At 46.7% G+C, this 27,352-nt stretch overlaps 1 protein-coding gene across 1 annotated transcript in view; it reads right to left on the minus strand.

The window, feature by feature from the left end:
- Positions 1–27,352, minus strand: part of LOC126267900 (uncharacterized) — a 1,063,720-nt gene that overhangs the window by 898,776 nt on the left and 137,592 nt on the right. Inside the window, exon 6 of the mRNA XM_049973211.1 lies at positions 15,818–15,931. Coding sequence (XP_049829168.1) covers positions 15,818–15,931 — 114 coding nt within the window. The remainder of the gene's footprint in view (positions 1–15,817; positions 15,932–27,352) is intronic.

The following is a 27,352-nucleotide window of genomic DNA, read 5'->3' on the forward strand; positions in this document are numbered from 1 at the left end:
AGAGAGGGTGCCCACAGGAAAAGGAGAGGAGAGGGAAGGTAAGGCTCAAAGTTGGTAGGAGGGGTAGATGGAGGGGAGGAGGGCATCATCAGGGAGGGGGAGTTGACGGAAGCCACCGAGGGAGAGGGTGTGGAGGGTGTAAAGATGGAGAGCAGGTGGGATATAGGAATGCAGGCGCGGCAGCGGGTTGGGGTGGGAGAGGATGGGAGAGACAAGAGGGTGTGGAGGATCAAGCTTGCGGGAGGTGTAGAGGATCCGTAACCGTTCGAGGAAAAGGAGGAGGTGCGGGAAGGGAATCAGGTCATAGAGGATCCGCGTGGGGGAAGGGAGACGGATGCGATAGGCGAGGCGGAGCGCATGGCGTTCTAGGATCTGAATGGACTTGTAGAAGGTAGGAGGGGCAGAGATCCAGGCGGGATGAGCATAGCAAAGGATAGGACGGATGAGGGACTTGTAGGTGTAGAGGATGGTGGAAGGGTCCAGACCCCATGTACGGCCAGAAAGGAGCTTAAGGAGGCGGAGGCGGGAGCGTGCCTTGGCTTGGATCGTCCGGAGATGTGGGTTCCAGGAGAGGCGACGGACGAGGGTGACACCAAGGTACTTGAGAGTAGGTGTGAGGGTGATGGGACGGCCATAAATAGTAAGATAGAAATCAAGGAGACGGAAGGAACGAGTGGTTTTGCCTACAATGATCGCCTGGGTCTTGGAAGGATTGACCTTGAGCAACCACTGGTTACACCAAGTGGTGAACCGGTCAAGATAGGATTGGAGAAGGTGCTGGGAGCGTTGCAGGGTGGGAGCGAGGGCAAGGAAGGCAGTGTCATCGGCGTACTGGAGAAGGTGTAGGGGAGGTGCAGGTGGAGGCATGTCTGCCGTGTAAAGGAGGTAGAGAAGAGGGGAAAGGACGGAACCTTGGGGCACACCGGCGGAGGGGTAGAAGGTGTAGGAATCAGTGTTGTGGATGGTGACATAGGAAGGACGGTGGGAAAGGAAGGAAGCGACCAGACGGACATAGTTGAGAGGAAGAGCAAAGGTTTGGAGCTTGAAAAGGAGACCGGAATGCCACACACGGTCATAGGCGCGTTCGAGGTCGAGGGAAAGGAAGATGGCGGAACGACGGGAATTGAGTTGTTCGGAGAGGAGGTGAGTGAGGTGAAGGAGGAGGTCATCGGCTGAGAAGGACGGCCGAAAGCCACATTGGGTAGGGGGGAGGAGGCGGTGTTGGTGAAGGTGCTTGTGTAGGCGGCGGGTAAGAATGGATTCCAGGACCTTGCTGAAGACCGAGGTAAGGCTGATGGGACGGTAGGAGGAGACAGCGGAAGGCGGTTTGTCGGGCTTGAGGAACATCAGGATCCGGGAGGTTTTCCACAGGTCGGGGTAGTAGCCGGTGGACAGGACCACATTGTAGAGCCTGGCCAATGTGGAGAGGAAGGAGGCAGGAGCTTCACGGAGGTGACGGTAAGTAACACGATCGTGACCGGGAGCAGTGTTGCGTTTAGGGCGAAGTGTAGCAATGATATCTTGAGTGGTGATTGGGGTATTTAGTTCTGTGTGTGTGATGTTGTCCAAGTACTGGAAGCCAGGAGCAAGCGGGGGGACAGAGGTATCAGTTCGATCACGGACATCAGGAAAGAGGGAATAATCGAACTGGGGATCGTCAGGGATGGTAAGGATATCGGAGAGGTAGGAGGCGAAATGGTTGGCCTTACTAAGGGCATCAGGGAAGGGGTGGTCATCATGAAGGAGAGGGTAGTAGGGAGAGGGTTTAGATCCGGTAAGGCGGCGGAAGGCTGACCAGTACTTGGACGAGTTGATAGGTAAGGTGGCATTAAGACGGGTGCATGTCTGTCGCCAGTCCCGGCGTTTCTTTGCCGTGAGTAAGTTCCTGATGTGTCGCTGTAGTTGCCGGTGGCGTCGTAGTGTGTCCTGGTCACGTGTGTGAAGGAAGGCACGGTAGAGCCGGCGGGATTCACGCAGGAGAAGGACGGCCTGTGGGGGTAAGGTGGGGCGGTGCGGATGGATGGCAATGGTAGGGACGTGGGCCTCCACGGCCTCAGACAAGGTCTGCTGGAGAAAGGAGGCAGCACGGGTAACGTCATCAGGTTGGTGGTAGGTGAGGGGGTGGCTATCGACCTGGAGAGCAAGGGAGTCCCGGTAGGCATTCCAGTTGGCACGGGAGTAGTCATGGACATATTTCGGGGGAGGGTCATGGCGCGGGTCGGGACGGGGGCGACGACCGTCTGATACAGTGAGGAGGACAGGGAGATGGTCACTGCCAATGGGATCAAGGACGTCCACCGCTATGCGGCCAAGCAGGGTGGGGGAGGCTAGGACGACATCGGGAGTGGTATTGGATTCAGGGCGGGTGTGTTGGGGAATTGGAAGGACGTCGCCTTGGAGGGTGGCAAGGAACCGATGCCACCGCCGTAACTGGGCGGCAGAACGACTATGGATGTTAAGGTCGGCGGCGATCACGTAGGAGGAGAAGGTACGGTCGATGTGGGAAAGGAAGTCGAAAGGAATAGGTGCAGCGGGGCGGACATAGATGGTGGCACAGGTAAGGGTAAGGCCGGGGAAGAAGAGACTAAGGATCAAGTGTTCTGTGGGGTCAGGAAGGAGGGGTTGGAGCCGGACAGGGATCTGGCGGTGGTGGCCAATGGCAACTCCGCCACGCGCTATCTGGAGTGGATTGTCAGACCGGTGAAGGAGGTAGGGCGAGGTGTGGACGGTGTGGTGGGGCTGAAGAAAGGTTTCGTTCAGAAGGAAGGCATCCACACGGTGGGTCGTAAGGGTATGCATAAGGAGGTGCTTGTTGGTGGGAAGGGAGCGGATGTTATTGAACAGGATACGGTGCTGTCGTGCCATAATGGGAATTTAAACGAGGGTGTCGAGACGGGAGAAGGTGAAATGGGCCTGGTTGTGGGAATAGGTGGCGTAGGTGTTGAGGTGGAACACGGAACGGGCAGCGAGGGAAATCTGGTGGAGGGTGTGGGGACGCTGAAAGGGATGGACGTTCTGGAGCACTATTGTGACGAACCTGATGATGTCCTCTGCGGTGGGGGGAGGACGGAGGGAATTGCCAGGAGGGGTGGGGTCATCCAAAGGGCGGAGAGGAACAGTGAGTTCAGGAGCGGATGGAGGAGGTCGAGCCTTGCATTTCTGGGAGTAGGTAGGGTGTTGGAGGTTGCAGGTATTGCAGGAGGGAGGAGACTGAAGGTTGGGGCACTGCCGGAGGAAGTGCGCTTGCTTACAATGCGGGCAGACTGGGGCCTCGCGGCACTCTGATGTTGGGTGTGCGTTATAACGCAGACACCTCTGGCAGCGAATGGATTGTGGTGGGGAGCGGGAGGGGTCAACCTTATACCGGCGGTGGAAGAGGAGGGCACCCTCCTTAAGGAGATGGTCGATGGAGGGAGCGTGTTCGGAGAAAACTCGCATAAGGCGAGTGGGGCCCGCAGAGTTGAAAATGCGGCGAACAGCTCGCACCTCCAGGTACGGGTGGGCCTTCAACTCCGCCAGCACCTCTTCCTCCGTGATCGTCGGGCTAAGCCGAGTGATCACGGCGGTGAGGGTCGGCGGGCGACGTGGGGGTTGGGGTTGACGGGGGGAGGAAGGGGAAGGAGCAGGGGCAAGGGAGGCATTAGGTCCAAATCGGGTGAGAGGAATTCGGGAGAGGATGTCGGAGTGTAGGGTAGGGCTTGGGGAGGTGATCAAGACAGAGTCCCTACGGGGGGTAAGAAGGGAGATGGGGGCTGCAGGGAAGTATTGGCGGAGGAGCAAGGTCAGGTTGCGGGCCTCCAGGAGAGAGGGATCAGGACGGGAGAGGAGATACTTGTAGGAGGGGGAGGTAGAAGAGGAAGTAGAGGGGGCTGGAGGGGAGACATCCATGGCATCTAGGGGTGGGGGAGGGGGAAGATGCTGGGACTTCTTGGGTGCAGAGGAGGCGGGGGTGCCACTGGGACGCTTAACAGCGGGGACAGGATGGGAGGAGGTGTGGGGCACAGGAGTGACGGGGAGATGACGGGAAGCGGCAGGTCCCGGTGTCGGTGCTGGTGCTGGTGCTGGTGCTGCTGTTGGTGCTGCTGTTGGTGCTGCTGCTGGTTGTGGCGCTGCTGCAGGTGGTGGTGCTGGCGCCGGCGATGGTGCGGCATGGGTCGTAGCCCGACGAGACACAACCCTGGCAGGGGCCGCATGAGTGGTGTGGGGGAAAGGGGTCGTGTGTGGAGGCTTGGGGAGAAGGAGCAGGGGATGGGGCGACAAAGGGAGCTGGGGTGGGAAGGGTGAGGAGGGGCGGGATATAGTAGGACGGGGGCGACTGAGCACACCAAGTAAGAGTAGTGGCAGCGAGGGAGGGCGTCGTATAGACGATGGCGGTGGTAGTGGCGGTGGTGGTGGGGGTGGTCATGATGGCAGTAAGGAAAACTGGAAACACAGAAAAGAAGAATGGGGACAGACAAGGGACAAAGTCAGGAACAGATTACAGATGACAGATGAGAGACGTCGAGGAGCGAAAGGATGAAGGCAAAGACGAAGACGAGAATAGCGATGACAACGAAAGCAGGAGAGGAAGACGAAGCACTGGGTCCTGGCGGCGGCGGCGGCGGCGGCGGCGGCGGCGGGGGCCGGAAGCTGCGGCGGCGGCGGCGGCGGCGGCGGCGGCGGGGGCCGGAAGCTGCGGCGGCGGCGGCGGCGGCGGCGGCTGGGTCCGGAAGCTGCGGCTGGGTCCGGCGACGACTGCTACTGCAAAACTGGCGGCACTGGAAACTGCTGCTGCTGCTGCTGCTGCTGCTGGCGGTTCCGGAACTGCGACTGCGACTGCGACTGCGACTTCTGCGAAGCCCTAACACTTCGATACGTAGCAGTACTCTGCAAGGTATCGAAGGGCGGAACTCTTCCGAGGTCCGCCGAAGAATGCTGGCATGGTTGGCTCTGCATGAGCTTAAATAAGGGCCAACAACACGTGGGCAGACGGTAACGCCCTCCACGGTGACCAACGGCAGTTACATGCTTAAGCAAGAAATCGTAAATTTTAAAGTTTGTTCCCGTTGTAATATAAAACATAATAAATAATAAATATAACTAATTAAACCTCGAGAAATTTTAAATTAATTAAAATTCAGGTAACTGTTGTCCCATTCATTTTTCACATCATTTGTGGATAGAGCAGAGCCCTCTACCTTTTGTGGTAGGGACGCCGTTGCCATGGGCGATAGTATATATCAAGCGCCCCCTAGCCTGTGTGGTTGGGACGCTGTCGTCATGGTAGCCGCTTCGTATAAGTCGTCTGCTGTGATACCTTCTTTGCGAGGCGTTCGTTGTCATGGTAACGGCGTACCGTATCAGTTCTTGCACGTGTTGTTGGCCGTTATTTAAGCTCATAGTTACCAACCGTGCACAGGCAGGGTGACCACCCCAGCGAGCGACCAAATGGGTATAAAAATCTGTTTATTTACGTAACTTTGACTAATTGCTTGTGGATTACGCACATGATTACTTAGTAACATTATAACTTTACAGTATAAATTGCCCTAAAGATGACCCCATCACGGGTTGAAACCGGTAGGCGGCAAAATAAATAATGCGATTGTGACTGTCATTTTGAAAAACTGATTATAAGTAAATTAATCGCTGTTTATCTCCATTCAGTTATGTTGTCTAAAAAATTTAAGGAACCTCGTCAATGAGTTCCACTGGGAAACGACGCCTTCCTATTTCCCGTAGCCACTCCAATCTCAGCCGTGTTTTCGAATTTCGTTATCATATTCTTTAAACTACTTAATGACATCAGGCCTCTCCTCAGACCTTTTAGACGGCGATCCTCTCTCAGTGCAGCACTGTAATCGGTGCCGTTGAAATGAACCAGTTTATCAACAGAGCACGGTCTTTCTTCTCGACAGCCATAGTGTTCAGTCACGTTACGGTTTGTCACACGAGAGCGTGGACGTAATACCGTACTACAGAGAGTGTACAGCGCTAGATTTACAGCTGGTGGCCACGTCTGGAGCTAATTTGTTTTCAAGCGTAAATCGGTTCCGCATAAACGAATTAGTATATCTGCCAAGTTTTGCTGCCTTACGATAGTTAAAACCCCGTCTGGACGTCCGGCTGAAACTGAACTTTAATAATAAGCAAGCAATACACTCTGCAGCGGAGTGTGCACTGATTGAAACTTCCTGACAGATTAAAACTGTGTGCCGCACCGAGACTCGAACTCGGGACCTTTGCCTTGCGTGGGCACGTGCTCTACCGGTTTTAATCTGCCAGGATATTTCAATACTTGTCATCTTCGTCAAGTTCTACACACTGTACTCAGTTGCTTTAGGGATAATTTCATTGCCCGACACTGCTTCGAGTTAATACAGCACGAGGCCTTTTACCTCTGCCACAACGAGGTGCCCTAAAGAAGTAGTGTTGGAAACACTTACAGTCACACGTGAGTAAAAAAAGAAGTGTGTGAATTTAATCCGGGATTTAACAACGGCTAGGTAGCTAAAGCAGTCAGAGCAGGGGTAAGCTGCGATCCGGTCGCTGACTCTAGAGCATGTGTGTGTGTGTGTGTGTGTGTGTGTGTGTGTGTGTGTGTGTATGTACACATGCCACAGTCATGGAGAGAGAGAGAGAGAGAGAGGGAGAGAGAGAGAGAGAGAGAGAGAGAGAGGGAGAGAGAGAGAGAGAGAGAGAGAGAGAGAGAGAGAGAGAGAGAGGAGTGGGGAGGGGGAGGGATGGCAGGGAGGGGGGAGACGGGCTGCGGAGCGACGGCGTCCTCCAGGGCCGGTTCCGGCGACCTCGCAGCCACTGTGCCAACGGCCGCGGCTGCGGCGCGCGACCCTGTCTGCCGACACACTGGGCCAACGGCCGCCCAAACAAGCCGCGTCTTGCAGGCGCGCCTTCCGAAACGATGTCGCGCCGCCTGCTCCGTCCTCTGTGCACTTTCTGATGGTCAAAGGTCACTTTGCAATCATGTGTTAATCTAACGTAGACGATCTTTTACTCACTGCCTGACACAGGACACTTACCGGTACAGTATACGCTCCATTCTCATCCCTCCCTTAAACCACGCCCAAACAAACACGTAAGAAGTACTGATGCAGTACTACGTCGTAAAGATCACGAAGAACAGGGCTTGTACATAGGCATATAGACAGTCGTTTCTCCTTCGCACTATTTGCGAGTGCAACAGGAAAAAAAAGGATTCAAATGGCTCTGAGCACTATGGGACTTAACATCTATGGTCATCAGTCCACTAGAACTTAGAACTACTTAAACCTAACACTACTCGTCTGCGAAAAACATAAAGTAAAAGTGATTTTTCGTCCACCGGCGAAGACGGCTGCACTCCTGGGTTCCGTTAAAGATGACTTACTACTCCACAAGCCTGGAGTTTACAAGATACCATGTGAATGTGGCCTTTCATATATCGGACAAACGAATCGTACAGTCCAAGAGAGGTGTGCGGAACATCGCAGGTACACTCGGCTCTTACAACCCAGCAAATCGGCTGTGGCAGAGCATTGTATTGATTCTGGTCACTCTGTGGTATATGAAAATGTCGAAATTCTGACTTCTGTTTCATCTTTCTGGGACTCCGTAGTAAAAGAGGCCATTGAAATCCGCTTGATGAATTTAATTAATAGAGACAGCGGTTTCACATTAGATAAATCATGGAATCCGGCACTTTCAATATTGAACTTACAAAGACGTCGCTACAGTTCAGCTCCCAGAAATACATCGACCTCCCAGCATGGATCGAATGCGCAGCCACAGACGTAACTCATGCATATTGTACGTCTTTGCCGCCGATTAATATCACTGGCGCCTTGTTTATGATGGAGCGAGCGCTGGAGCGTCAATCGTACGGCTCTCTCTGAAGATGGCTGAAAGGTATACGGCCGAAATATTAGAAGAAGAAGCAGAATTCATGTGGCTGCATTCCCGAAACTTAATGGAGCAGTCTTTGCACCGCGAAAACTTAAAAGATTTAGATATTCACTGTTTCACGTAATTACTGACCGAATTTAAAATTCAAAATAATAAATGAAAAGTACCAGTTTGCTTTTGTTCTACAATATTACTTTTATTGTTAACCGGTTTTCGGCTTGCAAGGCCATCTTCAGACAGAATGAAAGTAATATTGTAGAAAAAAAGCAAACTGGTGCTTTTCATTTATTATAATGTTGTTCTACCAAGGACCGATGGAAGATTCTGTTAAATTCAAAATACTGTTAGGACTATAATCTATTCATTAAGAGGTATAATCTTGTGTTAAAGGTTTTGCACAGTAAAACTAGCATTACGGTTAGAAAAATGCGTATACGTCTTGCGCAAACGTAACTCGTGGTGTGACCATACCCAGATTATATTCGTCCTAAGCTTTGCACATCATTTATAACCGTTACGAAACACTTTCTCTGTGACACCCCTCTCTACAAAACGATGAAAGGAAAAAGCTTATCGCTTACTACATTTTCGCTGTTTATGCAGTACAATTTAAGGATCACGAATGTTTTAATTTATTACTTCTTTGCAACTAACTCCATTCGGAACACATTTTGCAGAAAGTATCCACTTATTCGACTGCATATATGTGCAACATTATATCATTGCACAACACGAAGTTCAGAAGATATGAAATCATAAACATTGATGTGCATGAAAAACTACCTTCTGCTTAAAACGGAGTTCAAATCACCCAGACTATACTACTCATTCAGTGTTTAATAATGAGACCACTTAGAAACTACCAACAAACATTAAAAGTGATTTTCAAACTTTTCTAAACTTATTTCTCGCTTACACGCTTAACGTCGAGAGTTCCAAACATTAACGCATTTGTAAAGTAACCACACGTTTGAAGCTGTTTTATACATCGGAGTCCGTTGTTAAATAATTTTTCTAGTGACGCGCAGCTGTCAGTGTTGCCAATATCGCTTTTTATTACTGCAACAGTAAATAACGGTCATCGCACAGTCCAGCGAGTCATTATGTCACAAGAAAATAGTCTCCTGCTAAAAACTTTAATTAATAAGGCGACGCAGTTTTTATGAGGAATGGACAAAATTAGTTGTGTTAAGTCGACGTAGTGTCTCCTTTCATCAGTTGTGTAAATGTGAGCTTGTGCAGTCGGTGCAATGCACAAGACTTTTTATATAAATCTTGCTTTATTATTGACATACATACGTATCAGTTTCTTCTTGTTACAGGAATGACGTGTTGCGACTCGACAGGAAAAGTTGTACGTATGATGAACATGTACTGAGGGATACTTGCATAAAATCCGATCATGTGAACTTAAATTTTCCGAAACCGGTCACCAAAAATAAAATTGTAGTTAGCGATCTTGGCTGTTGAAGTTTTTAGTTCTACACTGCACACCGCTTGACTGTGCCTCTACTAAGTTCCTAGCAAATCTTCTATGCTGAACGGAAATCACTTTTCTGTCTTTCGGAGTGTTAGTGATTCGATAAGTCCTTCTACTGCACATGGGACCTATGGTGAGCGCTGCAGTGGCGCACAGCCACACCATAAGTTATTCATGGCCCGCAGCTTCCATCAACTTCAACGGCGACAATGACGGCAATACCACGGCGACGAGACGGCAATAGCATACGTACTGCTATATCTTCCAACGTCTTTGCAACCTATGCCATCAAACGAACAACCCCCCGCCCCTCCTCCCCATGTGTTTTATCGCAGTACACAGTCTGCAGAAATAAGGTGCACTCAGACACTACATAAACTGCTGCCGAGAATTACCTGGAGGCCAACCAAACATAAATGTTTTTCTATCAGCTGTACTTAAATCCGAATTGATGTGGAAGTCAACTGCTAGTAATACCGGGTGATCAAAAAGTTAGTATAAATTTGAAAACTGAATAAATCGCGGAATAATGTAGATGGAGAGGTACAAATTGACACACATGCTTGGAATGACATGGGGTTTTATTAGAACCAAAAAAATACAAAAGTTCAAAAAATGTCCGCCAGATGGCGCTTCATCTGATCAGAACAGCGATAATTAGCATGACAAAGTAAGACAAAGCAAAGATGATGTTCTTTACAGGAATTGCTCAATATGTCCACCATCATTCCTCAACAATTGCTGTAGTCGAGGAATAATGTTGTGAACAGCACTGTAAAGCATGTCCGGAGTTATGGTGAGGCATTGGCTTCGGATGTTGTCTTTCAGCATCCCTAGAGATGTCAGTCGACCACGATACACTTGCGTCTTCAGGTAACCCCAAAGCCAATAATCGCACGGACTGACGTCTGGGGACCTGGGAAGCCCAGCATGACGAAAGTGGCGGCTGAGCACACGATCGTCACCAAACGACGCGCGCAAGAGATCTTTCACGCTTCTAGCAATATGGCGTGGTTCTAATAAAACCCCATGTCATTCCAAGCATGTGTGTCAATTTTTACCTCTCTATCAACATTATTCCGTGGTTTATTAAGTTTTCAAATTTATATTGACTTTTTGATCACCCGGTAGTAATATGAAGCAGGCTTTAGGGGATCCAATAGAGAGAATGGTCAAAATGTTCCCAGACAAACCCTGCTTAGGCATACGGCATAGCAACAGCGACTGTCAGTTTCCGTGCAGTAACTGTGTTCACAGGCATGACACCATAATATTTATCCACCTATAAATGGATTTGACTCAGTGACCATTTTCAGACCGCCTTCCGTCAACTGCAACGGCGATAATGACGGCAATACCATACGCATTGCTAAATCTTCCAACCTCATTGCAACCTATGCCATGACACCATACCCCCCCCCCCCCCCCCCTCTCCCCGTGTGCGATTATAACTGTGAACAACGTTACTACACTATGTTAGTACCTATAAAAATGATATCCGCTAGAGAAACAGAAAAAAAATACTGAGACCCGAATAGTTAAGAAGCTGCCTTGCATCAAGGATGCGAGCAGCATCTAGCAGCACCTAGAGGAATACTTGCATGGTAACGATGAGAATGACTTCATTTATTTTACTCTGATTTCATTTTATTTCTTTTAATTTTTACTTTGTAGGTATACCAGTAAGGTGTTCGCTGCTGTTTTTCATTTTGTCAAGTATACGTATTCTTACTTGTACATACTTACTAAAAACACTATGAAAAACTAAGAAGTATAGTTTACTATACAGATATTTAATTCCGCAAACGCAATCATTTTTCATGCAGAAAGTACGAGTGCAGTAGCTAAAAATTAAAAAAGCGATAACAGTTGACAACAGAAATACTGGACACAAATTGTAGATTTGACATTAATGACAGTTTACCTGTATTCTGGAGCCACTTGTACGTGTAGCAAAATGTAAACTAATTTTAAATTACATTTGCATTTAAAGTCAACTTTCTAACTGTGCTTAACTCTACGTCCCTGTAAGAAAGGAGGTGTAAACATTCCGAACAATCGAGAAACTACAGACGAATTTATCGGGATAAAATGTAAGTTGGCCGGCACGGTTGGCACTAAACCTGATTAGTGATTGGACAGAAATTATTACAGTGAGAAAGTGTAACATACGTGGGAGACGCCGGCCGGCACTATTAATTTCACGGCTTATCGCCGTAATTTTGGAATGTGTTTGCCACTCACAGCAACTGACAAATAGAAGAGTTTCATATTGATGTGAGGACAATGTTCAGCAGATGGTTCTGTTTTCATTTGTCTTTTGTACAGATTGACAAGTACGTGGTGATTTGTTTGGTGTATTGTTCGAAATAATAGCTGTTCACTAATGCTGCGTATCCTTAGGTAATATTCCTCACGATTGCGCGCGTTAGATAAAGAGACCGAAGTCCAGAGCATCTGCACTCAAAAACGTCTGTTTTTTGCTGCTTAAAGGTATGTGATAACACTTAAATGACATGCCATGGCCACATTCTAGAACTGTTTTTATTGTGGTGATTATCACTTCTTATAGAGGGGAATAGAAATATTTCGGTTACTAGAATATTGATGTTTTTGGATTTTTCAGTGTAAGCAGCTATGTACGCAGACAGATACATCGAGGCAGGGAAATCAAAAGTTACAGGATTGCTTTACTGCATGCAATTTCGGTCTCGTGAAAAGGGCATAAGATCTGTACAGATGTGTCGCTAGAAGATGGCTAATGCGGGGTGCCTGAACCATCTCTTCGGCCGTAGAGAACAGACACACATTTACAACATCAGGAAAATGACGTCCAGTATTCGATAGTAGACTTAGGCTACATGTCAAAGATTCTTATAACGACATGATTATTAGAGTAGGTGCACCAAATAGATGCTTATAATAAATAAACGACTCACGCCCGGTACTCACAGCTTTACTTCTGCCAGTATCCGTCTCTTACCTTCCAGACTTTAAAAGCTGTGAGTACCGGGCGTGAGTCGTGCTTCGGTAGCTCAGATGGTAGAGCACTTGCCCGCGAAAAGCAAAGGTCCCGAGTTCGAGTCTCGGTCGGGCACACAGTTTTAATCTGCCAGGAAGTTTCTTCAAAAATGTTCATAGTAAAACCTTTTGGTTTTCTGGTCAGAATTTGTAGTGGATTTTCCATCGTATAGGCAGTGTGATTTTGATTTTTCAAGTGTAGAAAGAAGCTCGACATTATATTCGCGCTCTCTAATGCGTTCTTTATATCTCACGTTAAGTTTTTTCCTGTGTGGCCAATGTAAAAATGTTACGGCTGCCACATGTGATTTTATATTTGTCTGGGTTATCATATCTCGATTTTCTAGTGATGGCGGAACGTATTTTCATTGAAAGGTTGTTGTTGGTTCCAAAAGTTAGATGAATATTTGTGGCTTTAAAAAGTGCATTAATTTTGTTAGAGATTCTACCTAGGTAGGCTGCTGGTACGTATCTTATTTTCTGTGTCTCTCATGTTTCTCGAGCAAGGCATATCTCGCTATGTATTGTGTTGTGCTTTGTAGCATAATTTTGTGATTATGTTGGAGTCAAAATCATTTGTTTAGCCGATATAACGAAATAACAAAATTATACAACAAATGTAAAATACCAAAGCTGAGCACAAAGATGGTCTTCAGTGTCGTCGATTTTCTGCAGACAACGAAAAATAGTTTTCGTTGGATGGAGTAGGCAATGTTACAAACTGCTGGATCAAACGCATCAACGAAGTAGAAAAGCTATGTGCTTAATCGAGCACGAATTTTCTACAAAAGAGTTTAAAAACTGAGATTATTTTTGTCATCTCATATTAGCTTCGTTGCTACTCTACTCAGTGACCACAGCCCATTTGGACTGACAGTTTTGTTTGCAGGTGGGAAACTACTAATCGATCGTAACGTTTAATGACGTTTTAATAGACGATTTATGTTCTAAAGCTGCGAATCAGAAGCATCAGAATATGAAACAAAGCTTCGGGTTCTGCATTATATCAACATGTGCAAATGACTCCAGAGTATACTAGCATGACTCTACAGCTTTTAAGTCTGGCTTAATCGTTCACAAAATACACTTTCCCACTGTCACCACAATATGTTTCGTCCCTGGTAGTACGCAGGTCATCCCTCGCGTGGTCTCGTCCTGTCATCGTGTTGACACGATGACAGAAGCGTTGGGGAGCCACTGTTTACTGCACGTGTCCCACATCTCAACCAATTTGATCGGACTCGTATCTAAGCAACGAGCGACTGTGTTCCATATCTGTTCAACTAGACCGGCGTTAGTCGACTTCCGTGTCCACTACGTTCTTCTCCAGGTGCTCACATACAGGGTGTTACAAAAAGGTACGGGAAAACTTTCAGGAAACATTCCTCACACACAAAGAAAAAAAAAATGTTACCTGGACATGTGTCCGGAAACGCTTACTTTCCATGTTAGAGCTCATTTTATTACTTCTCTTCAAATCACATTAATCATGGAATGGAAACACACAGCAACAGAACGTACCAGCGTGACTTCAAACACTTTGTTACTGGAAATGTTCAAAATGTCCTCCGTTAGCGAGGATACATGCATCCACCCTCCGTCGCATGGAATCCCAGATGCGCTGATGTAGCCCTGGAGAATGGCGTATTGTATCACAGCCGTTCACAATACGAGCACGAAGGGTCTCTACATTTGTAATCGGGGTTGCGTAGACAAGAGCTTTCAAATGCCCCCGTAAATGAAAGTCAAGAGGTTTGAGGTCAGGACAGCGTGGAGGCCATAGAATTGGTCCGCCTCTACCAATCCGTCGGTCACCGAATCTGTTGTTGAGAAGCGTACGAACACTTCGACTGAAATGTGCAGGAGCTCCATCGTGCATGAACTACATGTTGTGTCTTACTTGTAAAGGCACATGTTCTAGCAGCACAGGTAGAGTATCCCATATGAAATCATGATAACGTGCTCCATTGAGCGTATGTGGAAGAACGTGGGGCCCAATCAAGACATCAGCAACAATGCCTGCCCAAACGTTCACAGAAAATCTGTGTTGATGACGTGATTGCACAACTGCGTGCGGATTCTCGTCAGCCCACACATGTTAATTGTGAAAATTTACAATTTGATCACGTTGGAATGAAGCCTCATCCGTAAAGAGAACATTTGAACTGAAATAAGGATTGACACATTGTTGGATGAACCATTCGCAGAAGTGTACCCGTGGAGGCCAATAAGCTGCTGATAGTGCTTGCACACGCTGTACATAGTACGGAAACAACTGGTTCTCCCGCAGCACTCTCCATACAGTGACGTGGTCAACGTTACCTTGTACAGCAGCAACTTCTCTGACGCTGACATTAGGGTTATCGTCAACTGCTCGAAGAATTGCCTCGTCTATTGCACGTGTCCTCGTCGTTCTAGGTCTTCCCGAGTCGCGAGTCATAGGCTGGAATGTTCCGTGCTCCCTAAGACGCCGATCAATTGCTTCGAACGTTCTCCTGTCGGGACACCTTCGTTCTGGAAATCTGTCTCGATACAAACGTACCGCGCTACGGCTATTTCCCCGTGCTAATCCACACATCAAATAGGTATCTGCCACCTCCTCATTTGTAAACATTGCACTGTCTGCAAAACCACGTTCGTGATTAACACTATCCTGTTGATGCTACGTACTGATGTGATTGATGCTAGTACTGTAGAGCAATGAGTCGCATGTCGACAGAAGCACCGAAGTCAACATTAACTTCCTTCAACTGGGCCAACTGGCGGTGAATCGAGGAAGTACAGTGCATACTGACGAAACTAAAATGAGCTCTAACATGGAATTTAAGCGTTTCCGGACACATGTCCACGTAAAATCTTTTCTTTATTTGTGTGTGAGGAATGTTTCCTGAAAGTTTGGCCGTACCTTTTTGTAACACCCTGTATGTTGTATCTCAAGTCAGCAGTCCTTTCTCTCAGCACGTAGTAATTCTGCAGAGATGAATGAGGTGCCTGATGCCAGTCATACCAGGAGTCTCATTTAACCTCACAAAGCTTTCCCCGTACGAGGTTCCATATTTTCAGAAGCGCCCGTGTCGGAACGTTTCGTGATCATCATGCCGGACGAGGTGACTGCTGTCCGTCGAACATCCAGTGACGGCATCGTTTTGCCCACGCCAGCCTCTGTGTCTTGTGAGGTGCAGTTAGCTGTGGCACTTGTATGACACGGTGACGGTTTGGCTGTCAGTACGATGCTTTTGTGTTCTGTTGACTGAAGTCTTTTTCATGAACGAAACGTACCACTTTGGTGTCATAAGATTATTTCTAAGCATGTTTCGCTCCACTCCAACTAGGGGAAATTTTATGGCAACTGCTAATTCAGATTGTTGAAGTGCATGTCGCAGCTTCCTGAGCACCACACAGTAGCTGAAGACACGGACTGCTGCGCAGCGCACTTACCACCCTGTTCTGCAGCCAGACGTGGTGGTCGTACGGCCAGGAGCCGCCCAGCTGCTCCGGCAGCTGCGACGCCTCCACGTGCTTGTGCAGCTTCGACAGCGGCAGCGCGATCACCTGAAAACACGCAGAACACAGTGGCTGTTCAGTTCGGGAGTGTCAGTAAATCTCTGCAGTGAAAGGTAGCTGACCTCTTCTTAAGGCAAACTATGTTTGAAAGTATTTTGACTAAAGTTCAGTCTTGATCACACCATTTATGTCTCAGTGACATAGGTAACCGGTTTCGGTTGTTTTTACATAACCATCATCAGACCCATGGTTTCCTTAGGATGGTAGGCGGAGCTCTCCTCAGTTGACTTAGTAGCAGCTGAGGAGAGCTCCGCTTACCATCCTAAGGAAACCATTGGTCTGATGATGGTTATGTAAAAATAACCGAAACCGGTTACCTATGTCATTGAGACATAAATGGTGTGATCAAGACTGAATGCCCGCATCTCGTGGTCGTGCGGTAGCGTTCTCGCTTCCCGCGCCCGGGTTCCCGGGTTCGATTCCCGGCGGGGTCAGGGATTTTCTCTGCCTCGTGATGTCTGGGTGTTGAGTGTTGTCCTCAGGTTAGTTAGGTTTAAATAGTTATAAGTTCTAGGGGACTGATGACCATAGCTGTTAAGTCCCATAGTGCTCAGAGCCATTTGAACCATTTTTCAAGACTGAACTTTGGTGAAAATATAATAATCTATTGATCACTGTATTCCAAAAATGTTTACCAAAATTGTACTAAGTTTTAAAGTAAACTGTCTCACACAAGCTCGTTACCTTCCCGCTGTTAGCTGTAACATTTTGTTCTGATTTTCGGCGCTTAGGTCACTATCAAGTGCTTATGCAACATAAGCACAACTGTTAACCGTATCTTAAGATGTGACACTGGAAATATTACTTTGAAAGCTCGAGCTATTATCTCAGTACTTGGAGGACAGTGCCTTAAAGTAAGTCAGAAATATACGGCCGTTTTACAAACAGCGAAATATTCGACGCACTTGTCAAGAATATACCGAAATAACTGTGTAACAGGATTTTTATTTGAAGACGAATCATGATGCCATCTAGGCTTCTTTGACAATGAGCTTGGCATATCTCGATGTTAATCTAATGGTCAGATATCTTTGATTTGTACTAAGGCAGTGTCTTTTAAGTATTTACGTATTACTTCGAGTGTTATACATAATGCCTTCGACAACTGAATTGTGTACTGAAAAATAAAACATGACAGTTAACGGCGGACACATGATGTATTTCACAAAATTGATTGTGCCGGCCGGCCGGTGTGGCCGTGCGGTTCTAGGCGCTTCATTCTGGAACCGCGTGACCGCTACGGTCGCAGGTTAGAATCCTGCCTCGCGCATGGATGTGTGTGATGTCCTTAGGTTAGTTAGGTTTAAGTAATTCTAAGTTCTAGGGCACTGATGACCGCAGATGTTAAGTCCCATAGTGCTCAGAGCCATTTTGATTTTGACTGTGGACCATGGTATGAAGATTAACATCTCCAAAACGAAAGTAATGTCAGTGGGAAAGAGATATAAACGGGTTGAGTGCCAAATAGGAGGATCAAAGTTAGAACAGGTGGACGGTTTCAGGCACTTAGGATGCATATCCTCACAGGATGGCAACATAGTGAAAGAACTGGAAGCGAGGTGTAGCAGAGCTAATGCAGTGAGTGCTAAGCTACGATCTACTCTCTTCTGAAAGAAGGAAGTCACTACCAAGACTAAGTTATCTGTGCACCGTTCAATTTTTCGACCAACTTTGTTGTATGGGAGCGAAAGCTGGGTGGATTCAGGTTACCTTATCAACAAGGTTGAGGTTACGCATATGAAAGTAGCCAAGATGATTGAAGGTACTAGTAGATGGAAACAATGGCAGGAGGGTGTGCACAGTGAAGAAATCAAAGAAAAACTGGGAATGAACTCTATAGATGTAGCAGTCAGGGCGAACAGGCTTAGATGGTGGGGTCATGTTAATCGCATGGGAGAAGCAAGGTTACCCAAGAGACTCATGGGTTCAGCAGTAGAGGGTAGGAGGAGTCGGGGTAGACCAAGGAGAAGGTACCTGGATTCGGTTAAGAATGATTTTGAAGTAATAGGTTTAACATCAGAAGAGGCACCAATGTCAGCACTGAATAGGGGATCATGGAGGCAGTTTATAAGGGAGACTAAGCTCCAGACTGAACGCTGAAAGGTTTAATCAGTATTAAATGATGACGATTATGATGTGGACCCAAAGCACTGTAAATAATTATCTGTGGCAAACTATGAAACAAGAAGAAAATGACGAGACTCTTTCAAAATGTTACTGCTGACGGTAGTAAAATTGTTCAGGTCGTTCCCGTATGCAAGAAATGAGCGTTGGCTGCAGCGGGTGGAGCAGATGTCGGCATCTCTGTTTGCCACCATGGGAAAAATTAGAGTGAATGTGGCTGCTCGTTGTTTTTCTCGTCCGTGTTACAAAGTGTAAGGTATGCAACAATGTCTTGTGGCTCTAGTGCGGATTCTTTTGCAATGCACTCCTGTATTTGTCCTTTTATGGGCGAAGCGAAGGGAGAATGACGTACTTGGTGCCGGCACATACCCGACTCTTTTTAAAAGAGCACAAACGCCCTAGTCCGACGGTCAGACCACCGTCAATTATGCCCTCACGGTATGTGACGCTGTGGTGTTTGGTGGTCAGAAACTTGACGCTACCGTCTCTCCTTCCCTCGACGTCTACACAATGGTGCGAGACCAAGCAGGCGCTGTGCGACACAAACGAAAGTTGGCAGACGTGTTTCTACATCTGAAAGATGATGTGTATTCAAATTTCGCACCAGTCGCATAAGAGTGGCGCTGGCAGCGCCTTCATGAGGATTCCAATGAGGTTTGTTTAAATACACGCTCTAACGATCGTAAGCGTTAATTACCTTTGAGACTTGACGTCGTGAGTTGACGTTAGTCGAGAATTCTTTTCATCCGACAAAGACGCCATTATCAACATCTCAGTCAGTTTGAACGGGATCGTGAGTAGCGCTACGAGGAGCTAGATGTTCCTTCTGCAATACTGCAGAAAGACGTGGCAGGAATGTAGCCACTGTGCCTGATTGCTGGCAGCAGCAGTCACGGGAACAAACCGTCGCGAGAAGACCGGGCTCCCAACGGCCCGTTGGCACCACCGAGAGGAAAGACCATCGTACACAGCGTATGGATCTGGCGCATCGCACTGCATCTGCGGTAGCAATATGAGTAGCAGTTGGCACCACAGTGACACAAAGAACTTTTACAAATCAGTTACTTCAAGAATAGCTCCGAGCCAGACGCCCTGCAGCGCGAATTCCACTGACACCACTAACTGCATTTGCGACTTCAGTGGTGTCAAGCAAGATCTTGTTGGAAGCAGGGTGGACGTGTCTTGGGTTTCCTCATAACAGTAACTCTGCCTCGGTGTCAGTGATGGCCGTATGTTGGTTGGGAGGAGGTGAGTTGAGGGCGTCAGCCATCCTGTCTGCGTGCTAGACACACTGGACACACACGGAGTTATAGTCTGGGATGCAATTTCGTATGACAGCAGGATCACTCTCGTGGCACCTCACTGCACATCAGTGTGATCTACATCTGCATGATTACTCTGCAATTCACATTTAAGTGCTTGGCAGAGGGTTCATCGAACCACAATCATACTATCTCTCTACCATTCCACTCCCGAACTGCGCGCGGGAAAAACGAACACCTAAACCTTTCTGTTCGAGCTCTGATTTCTCTTATTTTATTTTGATGATATTTCGCATTCGGAAGAAAAACTTGGTGACTGAAATTTCGTAAACAGATCTCGCCGCGACGAAAAACGTCTTTGCTTTAATGACTTCCATCCCAACTCGCGTATCATATCTGCCACACTCGCTCCCCTATAACGTGATAATTCAAAACGAGCTGCCCTTTTTTGCACCCTTTCATGTCCTCCGTCAATCGCACCTGCCAATGAAACCCAACCTTTGGCTCGCCTTCCCCACAATATTATCTATGTGGTCTTTCCAACTGAAGTTGTTCCTAATTTTAACACCGTGGTACTTAGTTGAATTGACAGCCTTGAGAATTGTACTGTTTATCGAGTAATCGAATTCCAACGGATTTCTTTTGGAACTCATGTGGATCACCTCACACGTTTCGTTATTTAGCGTCAACTGCCACCTGCCACACCATACAGCAATCTTTTCTAAATCGCTTTGCAACTGATACTGTTCTTCTGATGACCTTACTAGACGGTAAATTACAGCATCATCTGCGAACAACCTAAGAGAACAGCTCAGATTGTCACCCAGGTCATTTATATAGATCAGGAACAGCAGAGGTCCCAGGACGCTTCCCTGGGGAACACCTGATATCACTTCAGTTTTACTCGATGATTTGCCGTCTATTACTACGAACTGCGTCCTTTCTGACAGGAAGTCACGAATCCAGTCGCACAACTGAGACGATACCCCATAGGGCCGCAGCTTGATTAGAAGTCGCTTGTGAGGAACGGTGTCAAAAGCTTTCCGGAAATCCAGAAATACGGATTCAACTTGCGATCCCCTGTCGATAGCGGCCATTACTTCGTGCGAATAAAGAGCTAGCTGCATTGCACAAGAACGATGTTTTCTGAAACCATGCTCATTACGTATCAATAGACCGTTCCCTTCGAGGTGATTCATAATGTTTGAATACAGTATATGCTGAAAAAACCTAATGCAAAACGACGTCAATGATATAGGTCTGTACTTCGATGGATTACTCCTACTACCCTTCTTGAACACTGGTGCGACCTGCGCAATTTTCCAATCTGTAGGTGATTCGACCCCTTGAGCTGCCATTCATTAAAATCATCCCAGGAGGTGTTTTCCAATAGGATAACTCTCGCCGATATACACTATAGAGTGTGGACATGTTGCCTTGGTCTGCTGGATCATCACATCTACGTTCAATTGAGCACTTATCGGACACAATCGGACGGAAATGCCAGCGTCATCAGCAAAAAGCATAACAGTTTCTGTATTGACCAACCAAGTGGAATAGGCACGGAACTCCACCCTACAAACTGACGTCCAGCACCTGTACAACACAGTGCACGTACGGTTGCATGCTTTCTTTCCACGTTCTGGCGGTTAAAGTAGTCATTTATGTACCAGCATTTCATATTTGGAACGGCTTACCTCGCACTTACATTAACCCGTGTTCTTGCACTATCAATCACTTAAATATGTTATTTAGACAAATGTATTCATGAAATTTCGTTGTTGTTGTGGTCTTCAGTCCTGATACTGGTTTGCTGCAGCTCTCCATGCTACTCTATCCTGTGCAAGATCCTTCATCTCCCAGTACTGTACAAAAGCGGAAACGGTAGGTATTCAGGTAAGTTTCTGTGGAATGGAAAATCAAGTAAAATCTCTCAGCAGTGGAAAGTAAAATCAGTCAGCAGTGGAAAGGCATCAGGACTGGATGAGATAACTATGAGACTATACAATAGGGCTTCCTCCCTTTCTGACAGCAATTTATCTTAGGACAAATAAGGGTACCAGGCGATTGGAAAAATCGCAGGGCATTTCCGTTTTAAAGATAGGACGTCGGAGGAATTGGATGTATCGCCAACGTCAATCGGTTTCAGAAGTATGTATCACTTTTCATCCACATTTATTGTGATGTTTCTGGAGAATGCATAAAACTCAAAATGGATTTCGGAAATAGAGATCTTGCGAGCAAAGCTTGCACTGTTCGTCCACGAAATTTATAGTGCTGTATGCCAAAGCGCCCGGATGATGCCATATAATGGGGCTTCTGGAAGGCATTCAATACAGTTCAGCAATATCGCCCATGGAAAAAAAACCCACCACGAGCTTACCGAGTATAGGACCAGACTTGTACGTGGTTTCCAGGCTTCCGAGCAGAGTTCAACAAGTCGCTTTTACGGTACGCAATCGTCAGATGGTAAGGTAATTTCCGTAGTTCTTCAAGAAATAATACCGTTAGTGTTTGCAAGATACGTAGATGAACTAGGCGATAACGTTGGAAGTGGCTGCTCGCACAGGAAACTGTTATCTATGAGAAGGTTGAAACCTCACGAGACTGTAGCGAAACGCTGGAAGACCTACTGATTAAGATGTCAACAACAAATCACTGGAAACAGTAACAGCAGTAATAGTACGTACTGGTAACCGTCTGGACTGGCTTAAAGTGCAATGATCACATAAAACTAACTGTGAGAAAAGCAGATCCCACGTGAGATTTACTGGAAGAATATTCAAGAATTGCAATTAACTCACGAAGGAAGTGGATTATAAAACATTTTCTATAGCATTGCCCATTAGTCTGGGATCCTTACAAGGTCGTATGAATATGCGAGAAGATCCAACGAAGAGCGACACGTTTCGTCAAAGAATGGTTCAATAAGCGCGACAGTGTTTGTGGCGACTCAAAAAATTCGCCTTGCTGTCGCTACCACAGAAGCGTCACCGTGTATCACGAAGGCGTTTGCTGTTGAAATCCCTAGAGCGTACGTTTGAAGATGAGCACCTTATTACTCCCATCAAATACCTCCCATGAAATGACCATGAGTGGTAAAGCATAGATATTAGAGCTCATTCAGACGTTTGTCGACAATCTCTTCGCAAGGGCGGAACTAAGTGGTACCATTTCCACACAACATAAGGTGGTTACCGAAGAAGAGATACAGTGTTACCCAATGGTTAATACCTTAGAGTCGAACGCTACCATGCATGCATGAGTTATCAACCTCGACAGCGGAGGTAGGTCCTTATTAATGAAAGGGAATACACAAAGTTAACTTATTTTCATCATTTTCGAGGTCAAACATACCGATGCAAAGAGAAAGCTGCTGAACATTAGTGTTTAATGATACAGGGTGTTTCAAAAATGACCGGTATATTTGAAACGGCAATACAAACTAAACGAGCAGCGATAGAAATACACCGTTTGTTGCAATATGCTTGGGACAAACTTTCGAAATTACAGTAGTTACAATTGTCAACAACAAATGGCGCTGCGGTCTGGGAAACTCTATAGTACGATATTTTCCACATATCCACCATGCGTAGCAATAATTTGGCGTAATCTCTGAATGAAATTACCCGAAACCTTTGACAACGTGTCTGGCGGAATGGCTTCACATGCAGATGAGATGTACTGCTTCAGCTGTTCAATTGTTTCTGGATTCTGGCGGTACACCTGGTCTTTCAAGTGTCCCCACGGAAAGAAGTCACAGGGGTTCATGTCTGGCGAATTGGGAGGCCAATCCACGCCGCCTCCTGTATGTTTCGGATAGCCCAAAGCAATCACACGATCATCGAAATATTCATTCAGGAAATTAAAGACGTCGGCCGTGCGATGTGGCAGGGCACTATCTTGCATAAACCACGAGGTGTTCGCAGTGTCGTTTAAGGCAGTTTGTACCGCCACAAATTCACGAAGAATGTCCAGATAGCGTGATGCAGTAATCGTTTCGGGTCTGAATAATGTGCGAATGATTCCTTTGGAAGAAATGGCGGCCCAGACCAGTACTTTTTGAGGATGCAGGGACGATGGGACTGCAACATGGGGCTTTTCGGTTTCCCATATGCGCCAGTTCTGTTTATTGACGAAGCCGTCCAGGTAAAAAAAAGCTTCGTCAGTAAACCAAATGCTGCCCACATGCATATCGCCGTCATCAATCCTGTGCACTATATTGTTAGCGAATGTCTCTCGTGCAGCAATGGTAGCGGCACTGAGGGGTTGCCGCGTTTGAATTTTGTATGGATAGAGGTGTAAGCTCTGGCGCATGAGATGATACGTGGACGTTGGCGTCATTTGGACCGCAGCTGCAACACGGCGAACGGAAACCCCTAGGCCGCTGTTGGATCACCTGCTGCACTAGCTGCGCGTTGCCCTCTGTGGTTGCCGTACGCGGTCGCCCTACCTTTCCAGCACGTTCATTCGTCACGTTCCCAGTCCGTTGAAATTTTTCAAACAGATTCTTTATTGTATCGCTTTTCGGTCCTTTGGTTACATTAAACCTCCGTTGAAAACTTCGTCTTGTTGCAACAACACTGTGTTCTAGGCGGTGGAATTCCAACACCAGAAAAATCCTCTGTTCTAAGGAATAAACCATGTTGTCCACAGCACACTTGCACGTTGTGAACAGCACACGCTTATAGCAGAAAGATGACGTACAGAATGGCGCACCCACAGACTGCGTTGTCTTCTATATCTTTCACATCACTTGCAGCGCCATCTGTTGTTGAAAATTGTAACTACTGTAATTTCGAAAGTTTGTCCCAAGCATATTGCAACAAACGGTGTATTTCTATCGCTGCTCGTTTAGTTTTTATTGCCGTTTCAAATATACCGGTCGTTTTTGAAACACCCTGTATGTACCTCATGCATTTTCGCCGTTCAAGCTCTTATCGGTGTGAACACACGAAGACCATTGCCATAGATTGCTTATTTCCTGTTGTATCTCGTGTGGTATTCTTCAAGAAGTCGGTGAACTATTGTGGCGCTGTTCAGCACAGTTGCCAACTGCAGTTACCAACAATGAGGGCTACAGCTTTGGGCTCTGTAGACACTTCAGAGGACGCTTCGGGATAATGTCGGAATTTGATATCACAGGGACGATGTACGCACTCCTGTTTGCACATCGTTTCTATTTTATCTGTATTTGACCATCTTCTAATCGCAGATGATTTAAAAATTAAGAGAGTTAGGTTCACAAATGGTTACGAGGAAGGTGACTCGCTCAGCACTGGTATGTCAGATCGATTACGTCGGAATGTCTTTCAGTCATTATGCTACAGTTGCAGTATACATATATATTTTTTGTCAGCTGCCAGAGAAGCATATCTGAAGCATGGAAGAAACTTTTTCATTAGGGCGTACTGGTGTCCAAATTTATGGTGGCTTATTTTGACAACACCGTAATTCCTTTTCTAATATTCAGGACCTCTTCTTGATTTTCATACTCCCAAAAGCTTGCCCTTCGGACTATGTTTTAGATAGATTCTCATCACAATAACCTAATATTTTACTGCTGTCAAACATCACTCTGTTTACGTTGGAAACTGCTTGCGTCAACTGGTAGTTCGATGCTTGCAGATAGATATGATCCTATATGAGGTCGAGTGCACGGTTCTCCTGCAATTATTTGCTGATCGAAAGTATCATCGTGGTGTCAGTTATTTGTATCTTAGACCTAGGGAGTGTACCAGCTGCTTCTTCAAGATTACGTGGTGCCTAAGCACGTCCACCGTTACCATTACTTTATGGCGTATGAGTCGCTTGGTGAGAATACCGCTTCAGTTTACAAAGCTGCTTTCCATGTATCTCCTCAGCATCTGTCAACCCTGCCGCCCTTCTCACGGGGGATGCTCAGTCTTTCAACAGGTGATTTAAGGTGCTGGACTCCACGTTCGTGAAAATTGTGAATGTTTTCCTCTCTCTTCCTCTGGCTTTCTTCCAGGTCTGATACTATAAATGAGATCAATAGTGTTATTAGAGATGAGTGTTTTTCGCAAAGTTTCGACTTTAAAAGTGAGGAAATCGTTGCAGTTGATTTATGATTTTATCCATCAGCCGTCGTCTTTGAATGAGACTTAGATGCTTGCAATGCTGAATTCAGTGTTCCTGCTCGTCTACTTTCTCCTCCTCCTCCTTCTTTTTCTTCTTGGTACACTTTACTCTGCACAAAACTTTATGGATCGCGGTTTTCTTTCTGTTAAATGGTATCATTTCCAGAAAACTGCTCAGTAACTCTACTGTATTTTGACGGCATTTGTGTGTTGAACAACTTCATAATAGTTGTTTCATATGGAAAGAGAGCTATTTGGCAGTGAGATAGCGAAGTAATAAAGACATTGGCTTCGTATTAGGAAGGACAGAGGTTTAAATACCCCTCCGGCGATCCACATTTAGGTTTTTCCGTAATTTCCCTAAGACGGTTAAATCGGATGCCGGTAAAGTTCCTTTTGAAAGGGTACAGCCATTCTCCCCCCAGCTACACTTATGCTCCGTTTATGTCAGCTACGAAGTCGGCAGGAAGTTAAACACTAACCATCGTTTACGCTTCCTAACCTGGATCGCAGGCTATGCGATAAATTATTCTGTCGCGACAGTCTTTTATATACACTACCCGATGAAAAATGTTAATCTTGTCTTTACGAGGGCTTGAACTCCGCTGGTGACACTGCAGTGTGTGTGTGTGAATGCTTGTGGAGGAATGGCAGCCCATTCTTCCTCAGGAGCCTAAACCAGACAAGGTAGCGGTGTAGAAGGCAGGGGCCTGCAGTGGAACCGATGTTATAACTCATCCGGAAGGTGTTACAATGGATTCACGTCGGGACTCTGTGCAAGCCATTCCGTTTCTGGAAGTTATCGTCCACACATCATTTCCTCACAGAGGCTGCTTTAAGACACAGTGCACTGCCATACTGATATAGTTATCTTCTCCGAGGTATTCCTCTACTGTACGCAGCACACGTTTCTCTGAAATATTTTCATATTCACCCGCATTTAGCGTTTTATTAAGCGCAATAAGACCAGACACTAACCACGGAAAACACCTCACCCCCCCCCCCCCCCCCCCCACATCGTAACACCACCTCCTCCAAAATTCACTGTTAGCTGTGCACACGATGGCAGGTAGAGTGTTCCAGGCAGTCGCCATATCCAGATCTTTCCATCGAACTGTCACAGAGTATAGCGTGATTCATCACTCGATATCACTCGTTTACAGTCATGCATTGTCCAGTGGAGTTACTCTTCGCATAGCCGGCCGCGGTGGCCGAGCGGTTCTAGGCGCTTCAGTCTGGAATCGCACGACCGCTACGGTCGCAGATTCGAATCCTGCCTCGGGCATGGATGTGTGTGATGTCCTTAGATTAGTTAGGTTTAAGTAGTTCTAACTTCTAGGGGACTGATGATCTCAGATGTTAAGTTCCATTGTACTCAGAGCCATTTTTACCCTCAAGCGTCGCTTAACACTCAACACCGAAATACGTCGCTTATGAGGAACATCTCTACCATTGCACCCCCTCCCACTCTTTTCAACTCGCTACACACAGCCAGTGTCCTAGCTGGACATTGTAACTCACCAGGGATTCATTCCGCTGCGTTTTTGCGACTTTTTACGACCAACTTCCGCGATACTCGACTGTCCTTGTTCAGCAGTACATGAGATCTACCTGGTCTCGGTTTATCTGCAGTTATTCCTTCGCTTTTCCACTTCACTGTCTCGTCACCAACAATCGCGCTGGGCAACTGAAGAATGGTTGACATGTCCTCTGGCGTGTTTGTTACTCAGACCAGCTCCAGTGACTAGTCTACCTTCGTGGTCACTGAGTTCTCCTGTCCATTTTGGTGCTGCTGGTCCTCTTATTACACCACAATACTCCATGCCTCCTTTTACACAGGTAGTTTACCTCTCGTGATATCTGGTGGTCTGTTCCGGATTACATAGTGTAACATTTATAGCAAATTGGTACCGAATATATCG

The sequence above is a fragment of the Schistocerca gregaria genome, chromosome 4 (assembly GCF_023897955.1).
Source record: "Schistocerca gregaria isolate iqSchGreg1 chromosome 4, iqSchGreg1.2, whole genome shotgun sequence".
Lineage (NCBI taxonomy): Eukaryota > Metazoa > Arthropoda > Insecta > Orthoptera > Acrididae > Schistocerca > Schistocerca gregaria.